The sequence below is a fragment of the Anguilla anguilla genome, chromosome 10 (genome assembly GCF_013347855.1).
Source record: "Anguilla anguilla isolate fAngAng1 chromosome 10, fAngAng1.pri, whole genome shotgun sequence".
In the NCBI taxonomy this organism is placed as follows: domain Eukaryota; kingdom Metazoa; phylum Chordata; class Actinopteri; order Anguilliformes; family Anguillidae; genus Anguilla; species Anguilla anguilla.
In genome coordinates this window covers 36,574,001-36,591,767 of record NC_049210.1, presented here as the reverse complement: position 1 = coordinate 36,591,767, position 17,767 = coordinate 36,574,001, and the positions used below count along the sequence as shown (strand labels likewise).

At 46.2% G+C, this 17,767-nt stretch overlaps 1 protein-coding gene across 4 annotated transcripts in view; it reads right to left on the bottom strand.

The window, feature by feature from the left end:
* The window catches only part of kank1a (KN motif and ankyrin repeat domains 1a), a 52,335-nt gene that overhangs the window by 10,303 nt on the left and 24,265 nt on the right, over positions 1–17,767 (bottom strand). For 2 of the 4 annotated variants that reach the window (XM_035379078.1, XM_035379079.1), the window contains exons 3-4: positions 12,534–12,656; positions 805–3,477 (exon numbers count right to left, since the gene is read on the bottom strand). In XM_035379078.1, coding sequence (XP_035234969.1) covers positions 805–3,477; positions 12,534–12,570 — 2,710 coding nt within the window. In that variant the 5' untranslated portion in view covers positions 12,571–12,656. Of the gene's footprint in view, positions 1–804; positions 3,478–12,533; positions 12,657–16,413; positions 16,504–17,767 lie in introns of those variants that run through there. The other 2 variants (XM_035379080.1, XM_035379081.1) reach the window with 2 other exon arrangements.

Here is a 17,767-nt window from a genome sequence, read left to right as displayed (position 1 = left end):
TGGCCTCTATGCTTACATGTACACCTTCACAATTCCAACACCTTTGTTGTTTTTGCAATCATCCAGCAACTGGCCTAAAGCGAGGAACAAACCGCTGAAATTTATTGCGAAATCCTATCAGTGAATGGCGCAATTTCAAGCTAAAATACCGCACCTTTTCAGTTTTCATAAGATTGCTAAATGACAAACAAATGTTTCTTATTATTACCTTTTTATTGTGTGATTGGCTTTATATGCACAAGACAAGGGGAACTGCTAAAATTAACTAAGGGTAAAAAGAGGGGGCTTCAACACACCACAAACCATCATGAGTAATTCACAAAAATATTTAGTTCCTAACCACAGCTGCCATCAGCAAGACGGAAAGAATGTCTGACAGTTTTTTTTAGGGGGAGAAGTCAGACTTGTCATATTTGTCATCGCTGCTGTTTATTACCGTGTTGGCCTGACTGCAGCTGTACCCTTTCCACCATCTTCGTTGTTTTTGCAATGATCCTGCACCACAAAAAATTAAAGAGCAGGGAAAGACTACAAAATGAAAGAATGGAATGTCCAGGTAAAACGCCTGACCCGATGTCCTTGTAAGGGCTTCTGACTTTGCGTGTTTGGTCTGTGCAACCAGAAGCTTTCCCTGGGGTTGATTTTCAGTTAACTATTGAATGTTCCCCCACAGAACCTTCTCAAAGAAATGCCAAACTTCTAAATTCATCCAAATTGAATTATAAATGCAAGGAAAATGACTGAATGCTCTGTAAGAGAGCAGTACTAAAAATGGCTACCACACTAAATCAATAGCTGTCATACCTCTGTTGGCACTTGTAGTCTCTGGACACAGCTTGGGGATGTCGAAGCTGCGTAGCTCCTCAACGCTGCCGAATTTCACCACTGAGTTGATGGAGGATAGGGTGTTGACCAGCTGGCTGTTGATGGAGCCGATCTGCGACTGAGGCTGCCCAAAGGCGTCGGCAAGCTCGCTGTAGTTCTCCGCCAAGAGCGCCTGCTGCTCCTGCAGGAGCTTCTGCACGCGCTCGATGTAGTGGTCCAGTCCGGCCGCCGTCTCCGGCTGCTGCTGGGGTTTGGCCGCCCCCCACACCATACCCTCCCCGACCCCGATGCTTCTCGTTTTGGCAGAGTCGGGCGGGAGAGAGGGCCCGCACGCGATAGTCCTCGTTTTTAGGCCCACCAGAAAGTTCTCCTTCACGTCGGCCAAGCCCACCCCTATCTCTTTGGTCTTTGCCACAGACGGTCTGTCCAGGGCAGCCTCCCCTGGCGCCGAGGTCCCGACCGCAACGGAGCGCGTTTTGGATGCCGAGTTAAGGTCTTTCACGCGGCCATCTCCCACGGCGACCGTCCTGGTCTCGGTCGGTGGCGTGCTGGTGTGCTTTTCTCTAGTGTCGAGGATTGTGTTGGTGCCGGAGTCCATGGAAACGGTCCTGACCGTGTTGGTGAACCTGCTGGTGGCGTCCGTCGCTGTGTTGGTGAGCTGGGAAGTCGTCTGAGGTGTTGCCATGACACCCAAGTCCACTCGGCTGACCTGGTCTGTGACAGTGCCCAGAGAAGCCAGCTCCTTTACCGGACACACAGTCACATCTACTGAACAATCTCCACATCCGATCGACCTCATTTCCTTTGCCTGCCTGAGCCCTGTATTGCAAAGGCCATTACTTTCCACAGTCTCCTCTGTATTGACTCCCATTTCGCATACACTTATCTCCACTCCCACGCTCTGATTACACATGACAACATGACTGCCAACACACTTATCTTGGACCTCCGCTCTTTCCTGTACAACCCATCGATCCATAAGTACCTCTGGACCCACGGCAACATGCCTCAGTTCTGGCTTACATGATGCCGCTACTGCAAGCGTCTGTGGGGCAAGCTCAACGCCCATGTCCCTCAACTCCGTGTGTCCTCCCACCCCTTGGCTCTGCATCTGAACCTTCGCCTCCACGCCCGTACTGTATGTGTCCGGCCTGGCCATGCAGCCCTTGTCGGCCTTCTTCCGCGACCCGGCCGCCTGGAGCTCCAGCTTCAGCTTCCCCATCTCCACCTCGTGCGTGGTCTCCTTCAGCTGCACCTCCAGCCGGTAGATCTTGTCCTTGAGGGACTCGATAGTCTGGTGCTGCATCTCGAGCTCCGCCTCGGCCTCCGTGGTGATGCCCAGCATGGCTTCCGTCACCCCCACCGCCGTGCTCCTGGTCTCCGCCTCCGTCTGGACCGCCGCATCCCTGCCCCGCCTGGACGACCTGCGGTAGATGACCACGTCGTTCATGTTCTCATCGGCGCCCACGGCAATGGACTTGAGGCCCCTGTCCCAGCGCTTCTGCTCTGGGTTTCGGTTCGTGCTGAGCGGCGCCTCGTAGCTGTTGTCCTGGATCTTCCTCTCTAGGGCCTGCATCTCGGCCGTCAGCTGTCGGAACTCTTCCAGCCTCTGGGAGCTCTGCTCTGTGGTCTCCGGCTCGTCCTCGGAGTCGATGTGCAGTTCCAGGCCTTTCCTGATCTGGGAGAGCTGCTCCAGGTGTTCCGCATTCCCCGCGCTGTAGGACCGCTTCCGGAAGACTCCGCTGCCCGTCTGATTCTGGTCGGAGAGCTTCTGGTTCCTCATTTGCGTGACCATCTGTCTCTTCTCCTCCTGCAGGACAGAGATCTTGACCTGCAGGATGGGGATGGCTTTGACCTGCTCCTCCAGCTCCTTGAGCCTCTTGAGGGCCACCACCATCTGGTCGCGGATGTGCTGCAGGTGGAGGGGGCTCACGTTGGTGACGGGCGTGGCCATCCCTGAACTCAGGGGGCTGTGTCGGATGGAGCTGCCCATGGAGGAGGTGAAGTAGGGGTTGTACTCCCCGTTGGGCAGGTGCCCGTTGTGGAGGAGCGGGTGGGAGTTGGGCGAGATCTGGTTCTGCCCGCTGGAGCCCGTGAAGGAGGACAGCGAGCTGCTGGAGCCCATGCCCCCGAAGCTGGCCAGCCGCCGGCGGGGGGGCTCGCTCGCCGGGGGCTGCAGGAGCAGGCGCTCCTGCTCCAGCCTCCACCGCGTCTCCATCAGCGTCTTCTCCACCTGGAGGTTGTGCCGCGGCGCCCTGGGGGAGGGTGGCGGCAGAAGCTTGCCGTCCGGGACACTCAGAAAGGCCTGCGGGGGCTCATGGACGGGTGGCGGCCTGGTGGCCTGAGGTGGGGGGAGCGGCTGGCTCCTGGCGGGGAAGAAGAGCGGGGACTGCTTGCTCTCCTCGCTGGTGGAAGAGGACAAGGAGTCGGTAGAGGCCCATGCGCTCTGCCCGCTGCCGCCGCTTCGGGGGGGCGGCTCCGCCTTGGCCCCCCTGGGCTTCCTCTGGATGTTCAGCTTCCTGATGGTGTTCCCCCGCTCGATGTCATCCACGTACTTGAGAAAGTCCAGGTCTAGCTGGTAGCCGTACGGGGTCTCCAGGAAGTAAGGGGCCACAGGGTCATCTTCTGCACTTGCACCTCTCTCTCCTTTTTCTGTTGAAAGAAAAAGTAAACTATGAATTTTTAATATTCATATCAATCTTTGTATCAATTAATTTAAAAGACTTACACCGCAAGGAACTTAGGTGCGGTTTCAACTTAATATCACGCAAAAATTAATTTAAATAATACCCAATAAAAACAGCAAAAAGTGTTTTTTGCCAGGTTATGATCAGTCACTACCACACTTTCCATAAAATATTGGCAACTATGTTTGAAGGAAGACAGATTTACTCAAGAGCAGGCATACCATTTTTCTACTTTCATAAAAGTTTTTTATCAAACTAATTATTTAGTAAAGCTTTACAGCAGTTTTAAAATTTTATGCAAATCAAAAGATTCTTTATCATTCAGATTACACTTGTCATTTGAACTACTGGGATTAATGATCATATTAGTTCCATCTTTCTGTTCTGTAAAAAAAAAAAAAAAAAAAAACTGTTACAACTGGCAGAAGAAAAGTCATGTTTTCGGTGACAGTTCAGACTACTTTGTTGGGACAAGTACAAACATGAGGAGGGAGTTTTGCATACTTTCCCAAGCCAGAGCAAATTATTTAGTGCAGAAAATAGAATTCAATATAAAATCACATTTGGAGTAAAAGTGAAGCAAACTTTAGCAGTTTCTTAAATTCACAAAATGAACAATCCCATGATTCCAAATATCCCTCAAAAACATGCTTACACCTAACCTTACTATCACACATTCTATTTCAGTTCATTTTTCTTTTTTAAGCAGAAACAAATGTCGAAAAGAAAATACCAATCCTTCAACTCTGCTACGTGCTTTGGCGGATTTGAAGGGGATGGAGAAGCAAACACACTGAGTAAATATTTTCCTCTTCAAAAACACTATGTAAATAAGGGTTTGGTGATAGACGTTCCGGGAAAACAAAACAAGCCCTTCAGCACTCTTCTTGAAAGAGAGAGAGAGAGAAGCAGAAAAGATTTCTGAAACTTCAAAAAACCGCTGCACAGAGGGAACCACGAAAGTGTTTTGCATGGAAGTCCGAATTCCTCGCGTTGAACAGAAAACGCCTGCCGTGAGTCAGAATAGAGCGTCTCTGCGTGAGTCCGACAGGCTTCCCAGCCCACCAGAAAACCATACATTCAGACTGCGTCCTCCAGCAGAAAGCATGCATTCTTAGTGTGCTTGGAACTTTCCGGAATGAAAACAGCCCAAATCCCCCCCCCCCCCCCAGTCCGTTTTAAACGGAGGTAAAAGTTTCAGTTGGCCTCTTCGCTCGCTTAGCACAATACGTGTTTAATTTAAGAGCTCAACTTTGTATTCAGCTTTGCTCCCACCACACAGTTTGTTTCTCACTTACCTCAGTTTTTCTTCCTCTCGAACGCTCACTCTCCCTCTCGCTCTCTAGCTCTCTAACTCTCTCAGGCAGCGTGTAATGGTTTTTTTTTTTGTAAAAAGATCAGGCTGGAGGCTCGTGCTCTGTCCTGCGGCCGAGACTTCTCATTTCTCTGTCCATAAGGGGAAAAATTCCACTATCGGTGTAAACTTAGCCAGGCTCAGGGCAAGCATGCCATAGGCTGGCTGCCTCCTCCAATCAAATTGCCTGCCTTAGTTCACAACACAATCAGGAACTTCTTCTCTAATTTGCAGGTACCCCTCTCCCTCTCAAGATGTAGGGAAAAAAGAGGATCTACATTCTTAAAGTGTCTGGTTTGAATTTCTCTTCACATGGTTACCCTCAACTTCAAAAGTACTTTTTTCTTCCAGTTTCTTGATTTTTGGACCACAACTGCTTACAGTGCTCACACATGGTAAACTGTCCTGTGTATATATATCTAGTGTAAATCCTTTTGGACTGCACTGCAACTTGCAAGACAAAACAGGAACATAGGCCATCGATATCCATTTCCTCTCGGTTAAAATGTTGGCACGGCCAGAGGCTAAATAAAGAAATGAAGTAAGACGTGGAACTCTCACACTTCTGAACTTACGACTATAACCTGACGAGCTGCTTCAACCATAGGCAGCTGCCTGATGACAATAAACAAAAGCTCGTTAAGCACGACGCATCGCGTGGCGTCGGGTGAGGCGCGCACACACCGGCGATGTCATCCCCCGCGAAACAGAGAACAGTGGTGCCAGGCGCAGAGACCGCTGACAGCTGAGCTGGTACCTCTGGCCCATGGAAACTGGGCGGTCATAGACTTATGACTCTGTGCTACAACGAGTGATGAATGAGGTCTACTGTACGCATGGCTGCTATACTAATCAAACACTGCCACGTCTTCAATGCTGCCGTTATGCCTTTCACCAGGGACAGTTGGAACAACTGATAACAAGTCATTTGTTCCACTTAATGAATAGTACATCTGTACACATTATAATATTTTTAATGACAATCCTGATAAGAAAGAATGGTTAAAACACACTTTTACTTCATTTTAAATACAGAGATATTAATGGTTTGCTTATAACAAGAAGGAAGTTTGAATAGGGATTAAAAATACCTATAAAAAGAAATTGTAAGTAAATAGACCTTACCGCAATTAAAAAGGACACAAGTTCTCCCTTCACAATTGAATGCCCAAAGTTAATTCTCCAGACACCATGCGTCTATGAAGATTTCCCACTTCTCATAAATTGCTAATTGGTCTTGTTAAGGCTGGTACAACGTGTGCTTCTGGCCACAGAACAAAGAATGCCATCTGGACAAAGTCAAGAGAGGTATGACACTGACTGTTTGCTCAAGATATGATTGGTCAGAAAAACCAACATTGGGTAAGCAAATGAACAGAACCAGATGAAACCGGTTTAAGCTTTGGAAATGCTGTTTGACTGTTTGTTTCCCACAGAATGCATGAAAACAGATGAGACAAGAGCAGACGGCATCTGTCATCGGTTTGAGTAAAAACTATTTAATTAGGAAAATAGCGTATAATTCCTTATTAGGAAAACACCAATATAATTAAACTACTGTGTGACGTGAACATATTAGAAAACAGATCAGCTTCATCCATTGTATAAGGAATGAACATAATCATTTTTTTCTTCTAATTTTTTTTTTTTTGCCTTTCCACTGTGTTTTGCCAAACTCTTTGAAACATGTCAACAAGGAAAACAAATCAAACCAAAAGAGAGATGTCTAGGAATTATTTTGAGGCTGTTGAATTATGACAGTGAGGGCATTTTAAGATTTTATTGTGTTATGGTGATGGTACCATAATCCCAGACATCACTAATAGCATCTATCCATCCCATGCGGTGATATCTGCCAACATCAATGCAGAATCCCTCCGCAGCTGAGGGAAGAAGCCAACAGAATAATTCCTCGACAGTCCTCCAAAATGGACCCCGAACCCTGCAGTGCTGGTTTGTTTGCAAAGGGGTGTGTGTTTGTGGGGGGGGGGGGGGGTCACTTGTCTTGCTTGTAAAGTGGCAGTGCAGTGCAGGCAATGCTGGCGTGGTGTAAACAGCTCAAAATAGAATTCTGCAGACACCCTGGGTCCTGGTAGTCCATTCTGAACGGACAACTTCATCCACTGGCCTGAAACGTGCAACGCACACAAACCACTCCCTGAATTAAAAAGGTATGCGCCATGTGCTCAGCTGTTCTCTTTGATCAACAGGAAGTGGCCGAGCGTCCCGAAACGTTTAGCGTCAGAGCGGCAGACACGTGACCGCGGCTCTTTCTGTCACCAAGCCTCATCAAGCGAGCCGCTGTCATCAACTGTAACACACTCCGCTTTCCGTGTCTCCTACCGTCCCCTTAAGTGAGTCTGCAAGCCTTATATGCTTAGGCTAGCAAAATAATGCCGGTCTCCTAATGAGACGCTCAACAATTTGGTTGAACAATACCCCCCCCCCCATCCCCCACCACATCTACTCCCCATCTCCACCCATCTCAGTCCCTGTCAGACTGGATAGCAGTAGTTGTGTGGCCTCTCTGACACAACACAAATTTCCTGTTCCACTTTTCATAAACACACTGCAGCGCTGAGCGTGTCTAACAGGCCTCGGTGGTCATATCGCACAATCATTTCACTCTCTGATAAAGCTCTTAAGTCACCTTGGATGTAGAAATCTGATGTATACATGTTTACAGTGATAACAGAAGGCAGATGTGCATGTTTGGCCTTGGTCCAAGAATCACAGCGAGAGACGGGGAGGGAGATAATGAGACTGCTCATTCAAGTGGTTTGACTCAAGTGTTGAAGAAACAGAACATTTTTATGTGACATTTTAAATACAAAAATGTCACAAATATATACCTTGTACTACCAACAAAACTGTGGTTGGTGTAAACTAATGTCTCTAAGGTCAGGCCATGCACACATTCCAAAAATACCAGGAGATGCACAAAAAACAAACAAAAAAACAGTTGTATAACATCTAAAAGGACTCCACACACATTATCAGCCGGTCTGGTGAGAGACACTTTAAAATAATGTATCTTCTCCAACTGCCAATCTGAATGTCATGTACAAAAATAAAATAAATAAACGCATGTTATTGGATGCTGTGCTCCCCTGAAAAAGATGGAGGATGTTGCAGGAATGTGCCGGGGCTACAATTAAGACTGGGAATTCTAAATCAATGAGGAAAGGAAAATAAAATGTCGAAAAAGAGAGAAAAAGAAGGAGGGGGGAGGGATGCAGAAGGGAAGTGAGGCTGGTCTGGTCCTAAGGGACGTGGTCCCGGACTCGGCGCGTTGTGTACACAGCCAGCGGCAGGCCCCCAGCGACTGAGGGGGAGGGGCTTTCTCACACTCCAGTGGCATTTCCTGTCCGAGGCTGCCGAAAGTCAGCTGGCCTTTAATTACTCCATTAACCCACGTCACTTCGACGCTCCGACCAGAGCCGTCTCCATTAAAACCCTGGAGGGGAGGAGAGCGACAATACTGAGCAGTTAAAAAACCCTTTCACAAAGAGAGAGAGAGAGAGAGAGAAGCAGAGGGAGGGGGAAAGGGGGAGGGAGAAGGAGAGAGAAAGAAATAAACAGAACCAATAAATAAATGCCAACCTACTAAGAGAGCAGAGCTGACCCCTGCCTGCAAAAACACAGTAGTGTGGCTGGACCATGAGCGACAGACACAGGAGCACAAACGCCTCTCTTCAAATAAAGTTATTTTAAAAGTTCGCCATCCAACTAATATTTGCCAAATGTTTACCACTTCCAATCAAGCAGTGTAAAAAAAAATTGCAAAAAAAATAAGAGATGGAGTTAATGTTGCAAATACAAACCAAAGAAGTCATGTACAGCACTTCCACTTTGAAACTCATTTATTACCTGCCCAAACTACCTAAAGTGATCATCTAAATTCTTACAATTCGGAGGAAAAGGACTGCTGTTAAAGACCACTGAAGACCAAAAGAAACCACTCCCCCCGGGATTACTTGCGTTCCTCACCACTCCCTCTGACTGCAGGATTTTATTGGACAGGAGCAAACTGCCTGTGCAGCAGGCCGAACCTCCCTGCGGACTGCATAGCACGGGAATCACCAGGGACTACACACGGACCTGACAGGATAGAGATTCCTCATCCGACAAGGGAGACAGCTCTCCCTCCCACGTAAATAACGTGGAGTTCAGTCACATTTGGGCTGTTGTGGGGGGGGGGGGTTAGTGCAGTACATACATTTGGTATTTTCTTTTTGATGATACATTTTTGTGTTTTGTGTGTATTATAATCTGATCTTTGCACTGGTGGCAGTAGTTTAATAAAGGGATTTTTCAAAAATTCCCTCTCCCCCTCACTGTCTCCCATTCTTGTTCTCTTTCTCTCTCTGCGTCGCTCTCTGTCTCTCTGTCTCTTTCTCATGGATAGCAGAGCACAGTGGGGAAAAGTCAATTATTTGCTTTTCACTCAGTCACAGAAGATAACTTTATTGGGTAACTTTGTTTAGCTTGGTGCTCTGTACTGTACTTATGCTTTACTTATTGGGACAGACAGCCCAACTAAACGAGCGCAAAGGTCTATAATGGCCTTTTTATACCAAAAATGGCTTTGGTACAAAATGACTTGCCAAGTGCCAAGTGCTTGATTTGTTTCGCAAGCCACAGACAAATTGTTTTTGTGCCAAAAAATCGGCACCGAGAAGGCTGAAGCAAAGATAAATGGAAGATAGTGTTGCAACCTAATCTTTCCCTTTCTTGCTTTCTTGTTCTGACAAAGCGTGGGAATCGTCTATAAAGGCCTAATGAATCGACGCCAGAACACGAAAGATCGCCAGAACTCTACGTCAGTCGAAAATGGGAAGGGAAAACAGCGCGGCAGACTATTAGCCATTGTCGGTTCTCGTTTAGAAGTATGCCAGCATTCCTGGCGCCCGGACAATGGCCCGGTGCCAGCGGCGGGAAGCTCAGCTGCGCCGCGGCGAAAGCTGGGCGGAAAGCGGCGGCCTCGCACCCCGAAGCAGGTACACTTCAGCCCCGTCGTCCCAGACAAAGAACCCCCCGCTTAGCCACTGGCAAGCTGCGGGGATTACGCCTCGGTGCCAACAATGAGCTAAACCTCCAAACCTTCTCCCCTGGGGTGACCCAAATTGCACCGCATTAACAAGCAGAGGTGAGGGGGCAGAGGACCACGCCCCCCCCCCCGCCCCGCCCTCCGCCCGCTCTCCCCGCCCACCCCAACCCAACCCCCCTCCCGCTCCATCTCCGCCGTGCCAGTCTCGGAGATTTATTCGGCTGCGGTTTTAAAGATGATTTCCATCTGGGTGAGCTCGGATTTGCAGCGAGGGACCTCCCCCCCCCCGGAGGTTTCCATTACACCTCCGGGTGGCCGAAACGCGAAGTGCATGCGATCACGTCCGCCGTTCGTCCCCCTGTTTTCCCTTTCACGAAAGGAAAGACGAGACGAAGGGGCTCCCTCACTTACGACAGAAAGCTGCCTGTATCTGCTCTGACCACTATACTGCGTGAGATTGCATTCAGGAGAAAGACTTACTTACATTACATTACATTCATTTAGCAGACGCTTTTATCCAAAGCAACAAACAATAAGGGCATGCCAAAGGTCACTGCAACAACTACAGAACACAGGTCCAATAAGGTACAATACTCATTTTGCTCATTTATTCATAGCCATGAACACATTAAGTCCAGTACACACAGTGAACATTACTCTGACCTAACCTATACTAAGTCAAACTAGGAGGAATGACAAGCTACAACATCAAGACAATGATACAAGGCACAATAAGTGCTGGACGTCTTATCCATTCTCACTTTTAAGATCGTCGTGGCGAGCAAAAGGAAATGGCTACGGAATATTACGCAACTGATCAGAAATTAGACTGATCACAATCATGTAACTGATAAATTAATAATCAAACTTGACTGATCACAGCAACTGATCACAAAGAGTAGGCCGTTCACCCGCATTGATAAAAAAAACCCCGCTTTATGTACGGGGCATACCTTTCTAGGCACACAGATGTTCCACCTTTTCTCCCTTGTGCGTCTGATTACAGAGCGAAACTCGGAATGTGTGAAGCCACAGGGCATGTGTGCAGAGATCCGCAAGGTTGACAGGGAATATTTCATATTGCGCTGTGAAAATCTCTCACGGACACACGTGCGCACAGTCTGGTTCCAGTGTTCTGTACCTAAAAAGGAATTTGGGGGCTCAAAGCTCTTCACAAGCCCAGAATGTTTTTGAAAAAAAATATATATAGTATGTACTCTGAACTGTGCAATCAATCACTTTATCTGTGGTCTATAAGATACATCAAGTATAAATTAGGCCTATATCCAAGTATGTTAAATATGCTGATTGTGCAATTGATTATACAGCTCTTTAATAAAACCATAACCAAACTGTATATAACTTCATTTAAAACAAAAGAAAAGGGGCTTTTGAAACTGTTTTGAATAAGTCAAATGTTCAATGTGGTTATTTGGCATCATAAAAAAGCTTAGGCTAAGTTTGCAGGGCAAGCCATTTCCAACACACGAGACACAAACTGCCCTTGTCCTGCTGGCATGTTTAAAGGTCACCTGACTGGCTTCCAGTGAACTCACACATTCATGCCACTGAAGATGTGCATGCACAAAGGTCTCCTTGGGCTTCACAACGTGACAAGCAAACGTTCAATAAGCCATTAACCCAAAGGTTTACAGACTATACAAAAAGCTTAAAAACATTCTACTCTGCTTCTAAAGCCAATTCTCATCTACAGCTCTGTGTTACCCTGAATAAGGAACGCTCACAAACAGGTAAATTAATGTAACGCTACAGCACTGTATGAAACAGCATGAATTAACAAATGACTAAATCAATGGGACACAGGAATGGACCACCATTTACAGGTGCTCATTAATCTATAAAGGTGTTAGATAGGACCCAGCAAAAATGATCAGTAATAGCAACTATAGTAAACACACATTAATACAAAATGTTGTACCACCTATGCTATATGATCTAAAGCTATAGAACAAGTCAGTCTAGTAAGCCTCTTGATCTTGATAAAGGTGCTGCAGAGCATTTTAAAAAGGCACCTGAATTCATGGCATGGCGAGCAACCCATTGTTCCCTCTAGCTCCAATTAGAGACCTATTCACGACCCAGGAGTTACGGGTGGAAAATCCATTAATGCGCCTCGTTTGCGTATTTCCACTCTAGTGCAAATGCAAAAGAGTGGTAGCGGTGTTTCCACTGCGGTGGATAAAACGACAACCACGGTTCTTCCAGAAGGTTCTTCACACACAACACCCCAGGTGGAGGGTTCTCACTTGTAATACAACTCACAACCTGTGATTTACATAGAATTATGGAAAGAGGAAAGAGAGTTTGCTATGGCAACTCTACATTTTAATGACAACCTGTGTAATAGTGCTTTCTGGCTCCAGGTATACAGCTTATAAAGATCAAGGCCCATATTCATAAATCATCTAAGAGCAGGACTGATTCTGGATCAGATATACCCCATCCAAATCCTAACCTTACCTATCATGAGATACAAGGCAAAACTGATCCTAGATAAGCATTACTTCTCTCAGATGCTTTATGAATATGAGCCAAGATTTCTCAATATCATTTAATAACACAATCGTCAAATTAAAAAACTTCTGTTAAAAGTTACCTGAGGTATTCCCGTTAATGTGTGTTGTTTGAGCCATGGGTGCGTCTGATCGCAGTCAGTTCCACACTCAGAATTAGCGGAGTCATGCAAATGCCATGCACCAAGTCCAGGTTACCATGCAACCTGAAAATGGAGACACAAAAGACACGGTTACAGAAATCTGCTTGATCGACACGACCACACATGAACTTTCACAATATTATAAATCAAACATTTGTACATTTATACAAGCAGACAAACGCACGTGCACCCGAACCCCCTCACCCACACACACACGTGCACATGCACCCATGCCCACACACGCACGGACATGCACACACATGCACACACACACACATACTCACATGCACACGCACACACACACATATACAGAGCAATGTTAATGGAAAAAGAAGAGACACAAGGGTAGACCAACACCATGGACTGGCACTGCCTTCCTAAAACAGAAACAATAGCCATCATAATTTCACTTTTGAAATTATGTCTACTGTCATAACGTCAGGTTTTCTACATTATACAATCTACACAAATTCAAGCCCTGGGGATAAAAAAAGACCAGGTCCATTCTCTTCCTAAAGTTAAAAAGATGGTTAATATCTGTTTATGTCTATAACTATCAATACGTATAAATGAAGAGACTTTAAACAAATGGATTCAAACTCAAAGCAGGTGGCGAAGGGCGCACTGACAGCATCAAATATAGACCCGGGCGGTGTTCAGATAAAGAGCACCAGACTGTCGGCTCCAAGAGACCACGTCTTTAAATACTCTTCCCGTCGTATCAACTCTCATTTTATCGCAGATCTTAAAAATAAACGGTGCTGGGCGGACGAGGTAATTTAACAGCTTCGATCGTCTGCTGCCTGTTACAGAAGAACGTTACGCAGTTCAGACGGTGCATAGCATGTGTATGTATGTGTACGTTTGGTTCCCGGTTAAATAATCCGGTCGGAGCGTGTTTTTGGAGGGAGTCGGGTAGTGACAGACATGTGCGGACCAGACGGGATCGGTGTTGCGCTCGCGCCCTTTTCTGGCTCGTAAATCCCTGAAGGGAACCGGGGGTAAGGTGCTGAGGGACGGGCTGAAGGCTGAGACAGCTCCCGGCGAAAAAGGCGAGCCCTTTTTTTTTTATCTTTCAACACACCAGAAAAGGACACACATTCTGCTTTAAAAAATAATAAAATATATTATTTACAAATTACACAAGCTCAAATTTCAATATCCCACAGACCGTACACTAAGGTGCATGACACCTACACATTGTACAAATAGCCTACAATTTGATAACAAAAATTGAATGGGAGTGGGGGGGGGTTGTTTAAATTATATATCAACGCTGTCACATAATAAACAACAGACGAATGAGGTTGAAACATGCTTGTTCTTGAATTTAACAGATTCTCATTAGAATGATTACCATGCTAGGGTTTGCCAGGGGGGAGTTACACTTATTCCATCTTACACAACTGCAGTGAAAAACACCAGAGGCTGAGAAATCTGGGCACAGCTTTCTTTCAAAAACTCACAGCACTTGCTACACCTGATGGAAAAGAACAGAGATCCCACTACAGAAACCAGATTCATTACACAACTAAAAGTAGCCTAAAACAAGTTACACTCAGCTATAGGCTGAAAGATGTTGTGTCTGTACTTCAATTAATCCCAAGCACTCAATGAGCCAAACCAAAATGACACTAACAAAGTCCAGACATCATTCATTTCCTAGGATAACCTAGGCTAATAATTGAACGAATCAGGAGAAAAACAAACCTTCATAGAGCAAATAGCAATCTACCTTTTTTCTAATTGCCATTTTTGGCTGTCAGTGGCACACGGTGTATAATTACTGCTAAGAGTGCAGGTGGGTTCGAGTTCCGATTTAATTCCAGAGATGAACAAAAACAGGATTTGAGCTCTTTCAGAAGGGATTAGACCTGAAAGCCAGCTGCACATAGTCAAAATGTGAAAACAAACCTTCACCTCTAACATCTTACATTGACCAGCAGCAGGTTCTGGTGGTGCCGGAATCAAGGCCTGTCAAGGCAGTGTAGGAAATTCGACTCCAGAAAAGGATTTTAAAAATCTTTTTTTTCCCCACCAATGAAGAACAATCCACCTAAATTCTCAGACTATCATTCAGAGCGTTCTGAATGTCCTTTTCAGCAGGGATTCTGTGGTGATTGTGGGTGCCCACACCACCAGTATGCAGTAAGCATGGGTGTACTTTAAATACCGCATATGGTAAGATGCCATTTTGTTGGACAGTGATTTGAGGGGGCCTAAATTTGCAGGCAGGGATATGTGGCTTACAGGAGACTGACAGCAAGTATCCTGCAACTGACACTATGGGCAGGTCCAGCACAGACGCCGGCAGGAAAGGGATTGGACAGGCTTTACTCTGCACTGAACACCAACTCCGCCCCTCCACAGGATTCCCACCAACCCCAGTCCTTTACTTACTAAAAGCAGGGCTCCATTGGTGAAGAACTTTTCCTGTACTCCCTGTCATTGCATGTTCTCAGGGGATCAAATCATGAATTTAACGTTAAACTCTGTGCAACTGCAACAATAAGGACATCCATTAAGAGACTGCCTAATTATTGTATTACTCAATTCAGTACTACTCAACTTCATCTGAAATTTGAACTCTGACAAGCTCTGCTACAAATCATTCGTTAAGCATGGTACAACAAATGAAATTTCGCAGATCTTTTGCTTTTTACCTTGCCATAGATAACATCGGCTTGACATGTAACATGAGTCTTCAAATGGCAGGATCTGTTTAATGTGTTCAAGCCTATCCTGACTGGCATCAAAGAAACGTTTATACTCCAGTTTTACCTTGTCAGCCATCTCGACAGATCAAAGCCATCTACTGTGTGCCCTTGGCTGTAGACTGGTGCCGCAATGCATACACTTGGTAGTGGATTTCTGCAGCACTGTGTACTGACGTGAGAACACGAGAACTACTTCCGAAAGATAACAAGCTCGGTGCAAACGCCTCCCCATTGTAAAAGCTCAGATAATATGCAATCAAACGCGTTTGGCGGAAAGAAGAAACAAAAGGTCCATAATTATCTTCGGTACTTATGTATGCTTCATGACCTTAGAAACAGGTGGCAGGGCATTAAAGAGAATTAACTTCCAACCCTGTTCTAAACCTGGGTGTGATAAGCATTGTCCAAATTTTGCTGTGTGAACAGCCTGAAGGCAATAAAATGTAACAACTGGTACCATATTAGTTGAAGACTAAATACAAATGCAATGCCAGGCCCAATGTAGAAAATTACACTGCAACATTTAATTCTAGGATATGAGCTAGTGGTAACTGCCTGCCGGACATTTCAAAATAAATATAGCAGTTTTCACTGCTAACTGGAATGTGTGTCTATATTTAAATTAAGCACATGGTGTCAGTCATCTAGTCATCTAAGTCTAAATGTAAGACTCATTAAATCCTGTTTAAATATATAACAAGGTGAATCATATTACAACATGGCATCTGATGAATCAAAAATGGAACACGTCCACCACTGTCTGAGTTGTATTCTCCCCAGAATCCTCTCTGCTTCCTATTCAATCACCACTTACCCAGTAAAATTATATCAGAATAAAATGCATGTACATTTTCAAAATTGTCGACAAATATATTCACAGTGCATATTTCTAAAATGGCAGCCTTAAGACTTAGCCATGCAACATTAGCAAAAGATGCTTAGAGATATTACGAGGCAAAATTCAACCACCCCTCGCAAAATGTAAATGGTATTGCATAATTAAGCTTGTCGTTATAAAAATTCAAGCGTTGGAAAGTTGCTTTGCCATTCCTTCGTATAAGATTCAGTTCGGCATTAAAGGCTCTGAAAACCTCAGTGCTTACCTGCAACTTTCATACTAAATCCCACCGAGCTCTCACGGGCACCTGGTGTGAATGAAGTCACCACGGTACAGAGACCCGCCTTACTGTCGCCTCACCCCTAAGGGGCGGGTTACGCGCTAAGATTAGCCAACTTCCTCAAATGACAGCCAAACGATCCGCGCCGTATTACCAGAACGTTTTGTTTTTTTACACCGAGCTGAAAAACCGCGGGGCCAGCTCTAAAATGAACACCTCCAACGTGCGCTCGTGGTGCCTCGCCCCCTGCCATTCAAAGCCGTCCTCCGCGGGCGAAAGAGAAAAACAAAATAAAAATAAATAAATAAATCTTTCTGCGTTACTGCCCCGAGTGAACACGGAGCATACTTCAGAGAGTAGAACATTAACAGGAGAGTTGTGGGTGGCGGGCTGCAGGGGATTCTGGGAGATTTAAGGCATTCTGATACCTGTGATCCCCCGAGGACAGCAAAGGCTGAGGCAGAATCATTCTGACCGTCATGAAGCTGGACGGCTGTACGTCTCAGCTGCCCCCCCCCCCCCCCAAATTACACCCCTGTCCTCAGATGCTGTGGATCACTGAGCACATCTCTTCATGATGTGCTCCAGAGCATAGACCGTAAGCTCCTGCATCTTAAACGGCAGTCCAGCCTGCCCGTGCACAGACCTCAGGCATGCGTGGGATGGCTCGTGCACACCCCTCGAGCGTGCGTGTGGGACGGCTCGTGCACACCCCTCAGGTGTGCGTGTGGGACGGCTCGTGCACACCCCTCAGGTGTGCGTGAGATGACTCATGCACACCCATTCGAGAGCGCATGGGAAGGCTCGTGCACGCCCCTCAGGTGTGCGTGAGATGACTCGTGTACACCCCTTGAGCACACGTGGGATTCTACCACCTGTAGGTTCCCACAGCGTATTACTGGATGGCTGTAAACAGGACTGTAAACAGGGTTGAGTTGGGCCATACATTAACAGGCACACGCTTACCAATGCAGAGGTAAAAATCTAAAAATAAAAGGTAAATCTACCCCAAAACTGAATATAATTAGACTGTCGGTTTCACCACACAAAACAGGATGTGGAACAGCCCTCTTCCCTGTATCTCGCTGTACTTAAAAGGCCATCCTGCTCCTTGTAACAGAGACCCCCCCCCCCTTCATCTATGCACCCAAACAGTCTGAAATTAAGTTAAGCCACGTCATCATTACACTGCTCCTTTAAAAGAAAACACAAGCTCTCAACAGGACCATCAAATTAAAGACAAACAATCCTCTGGCAATGAGGAGTCAAGGCAGTCACATGTGAAGTAATATGACTGCTCCTTGTCGCCCAGGGCGACCTGCAGGTCCCAGCAGTTTGC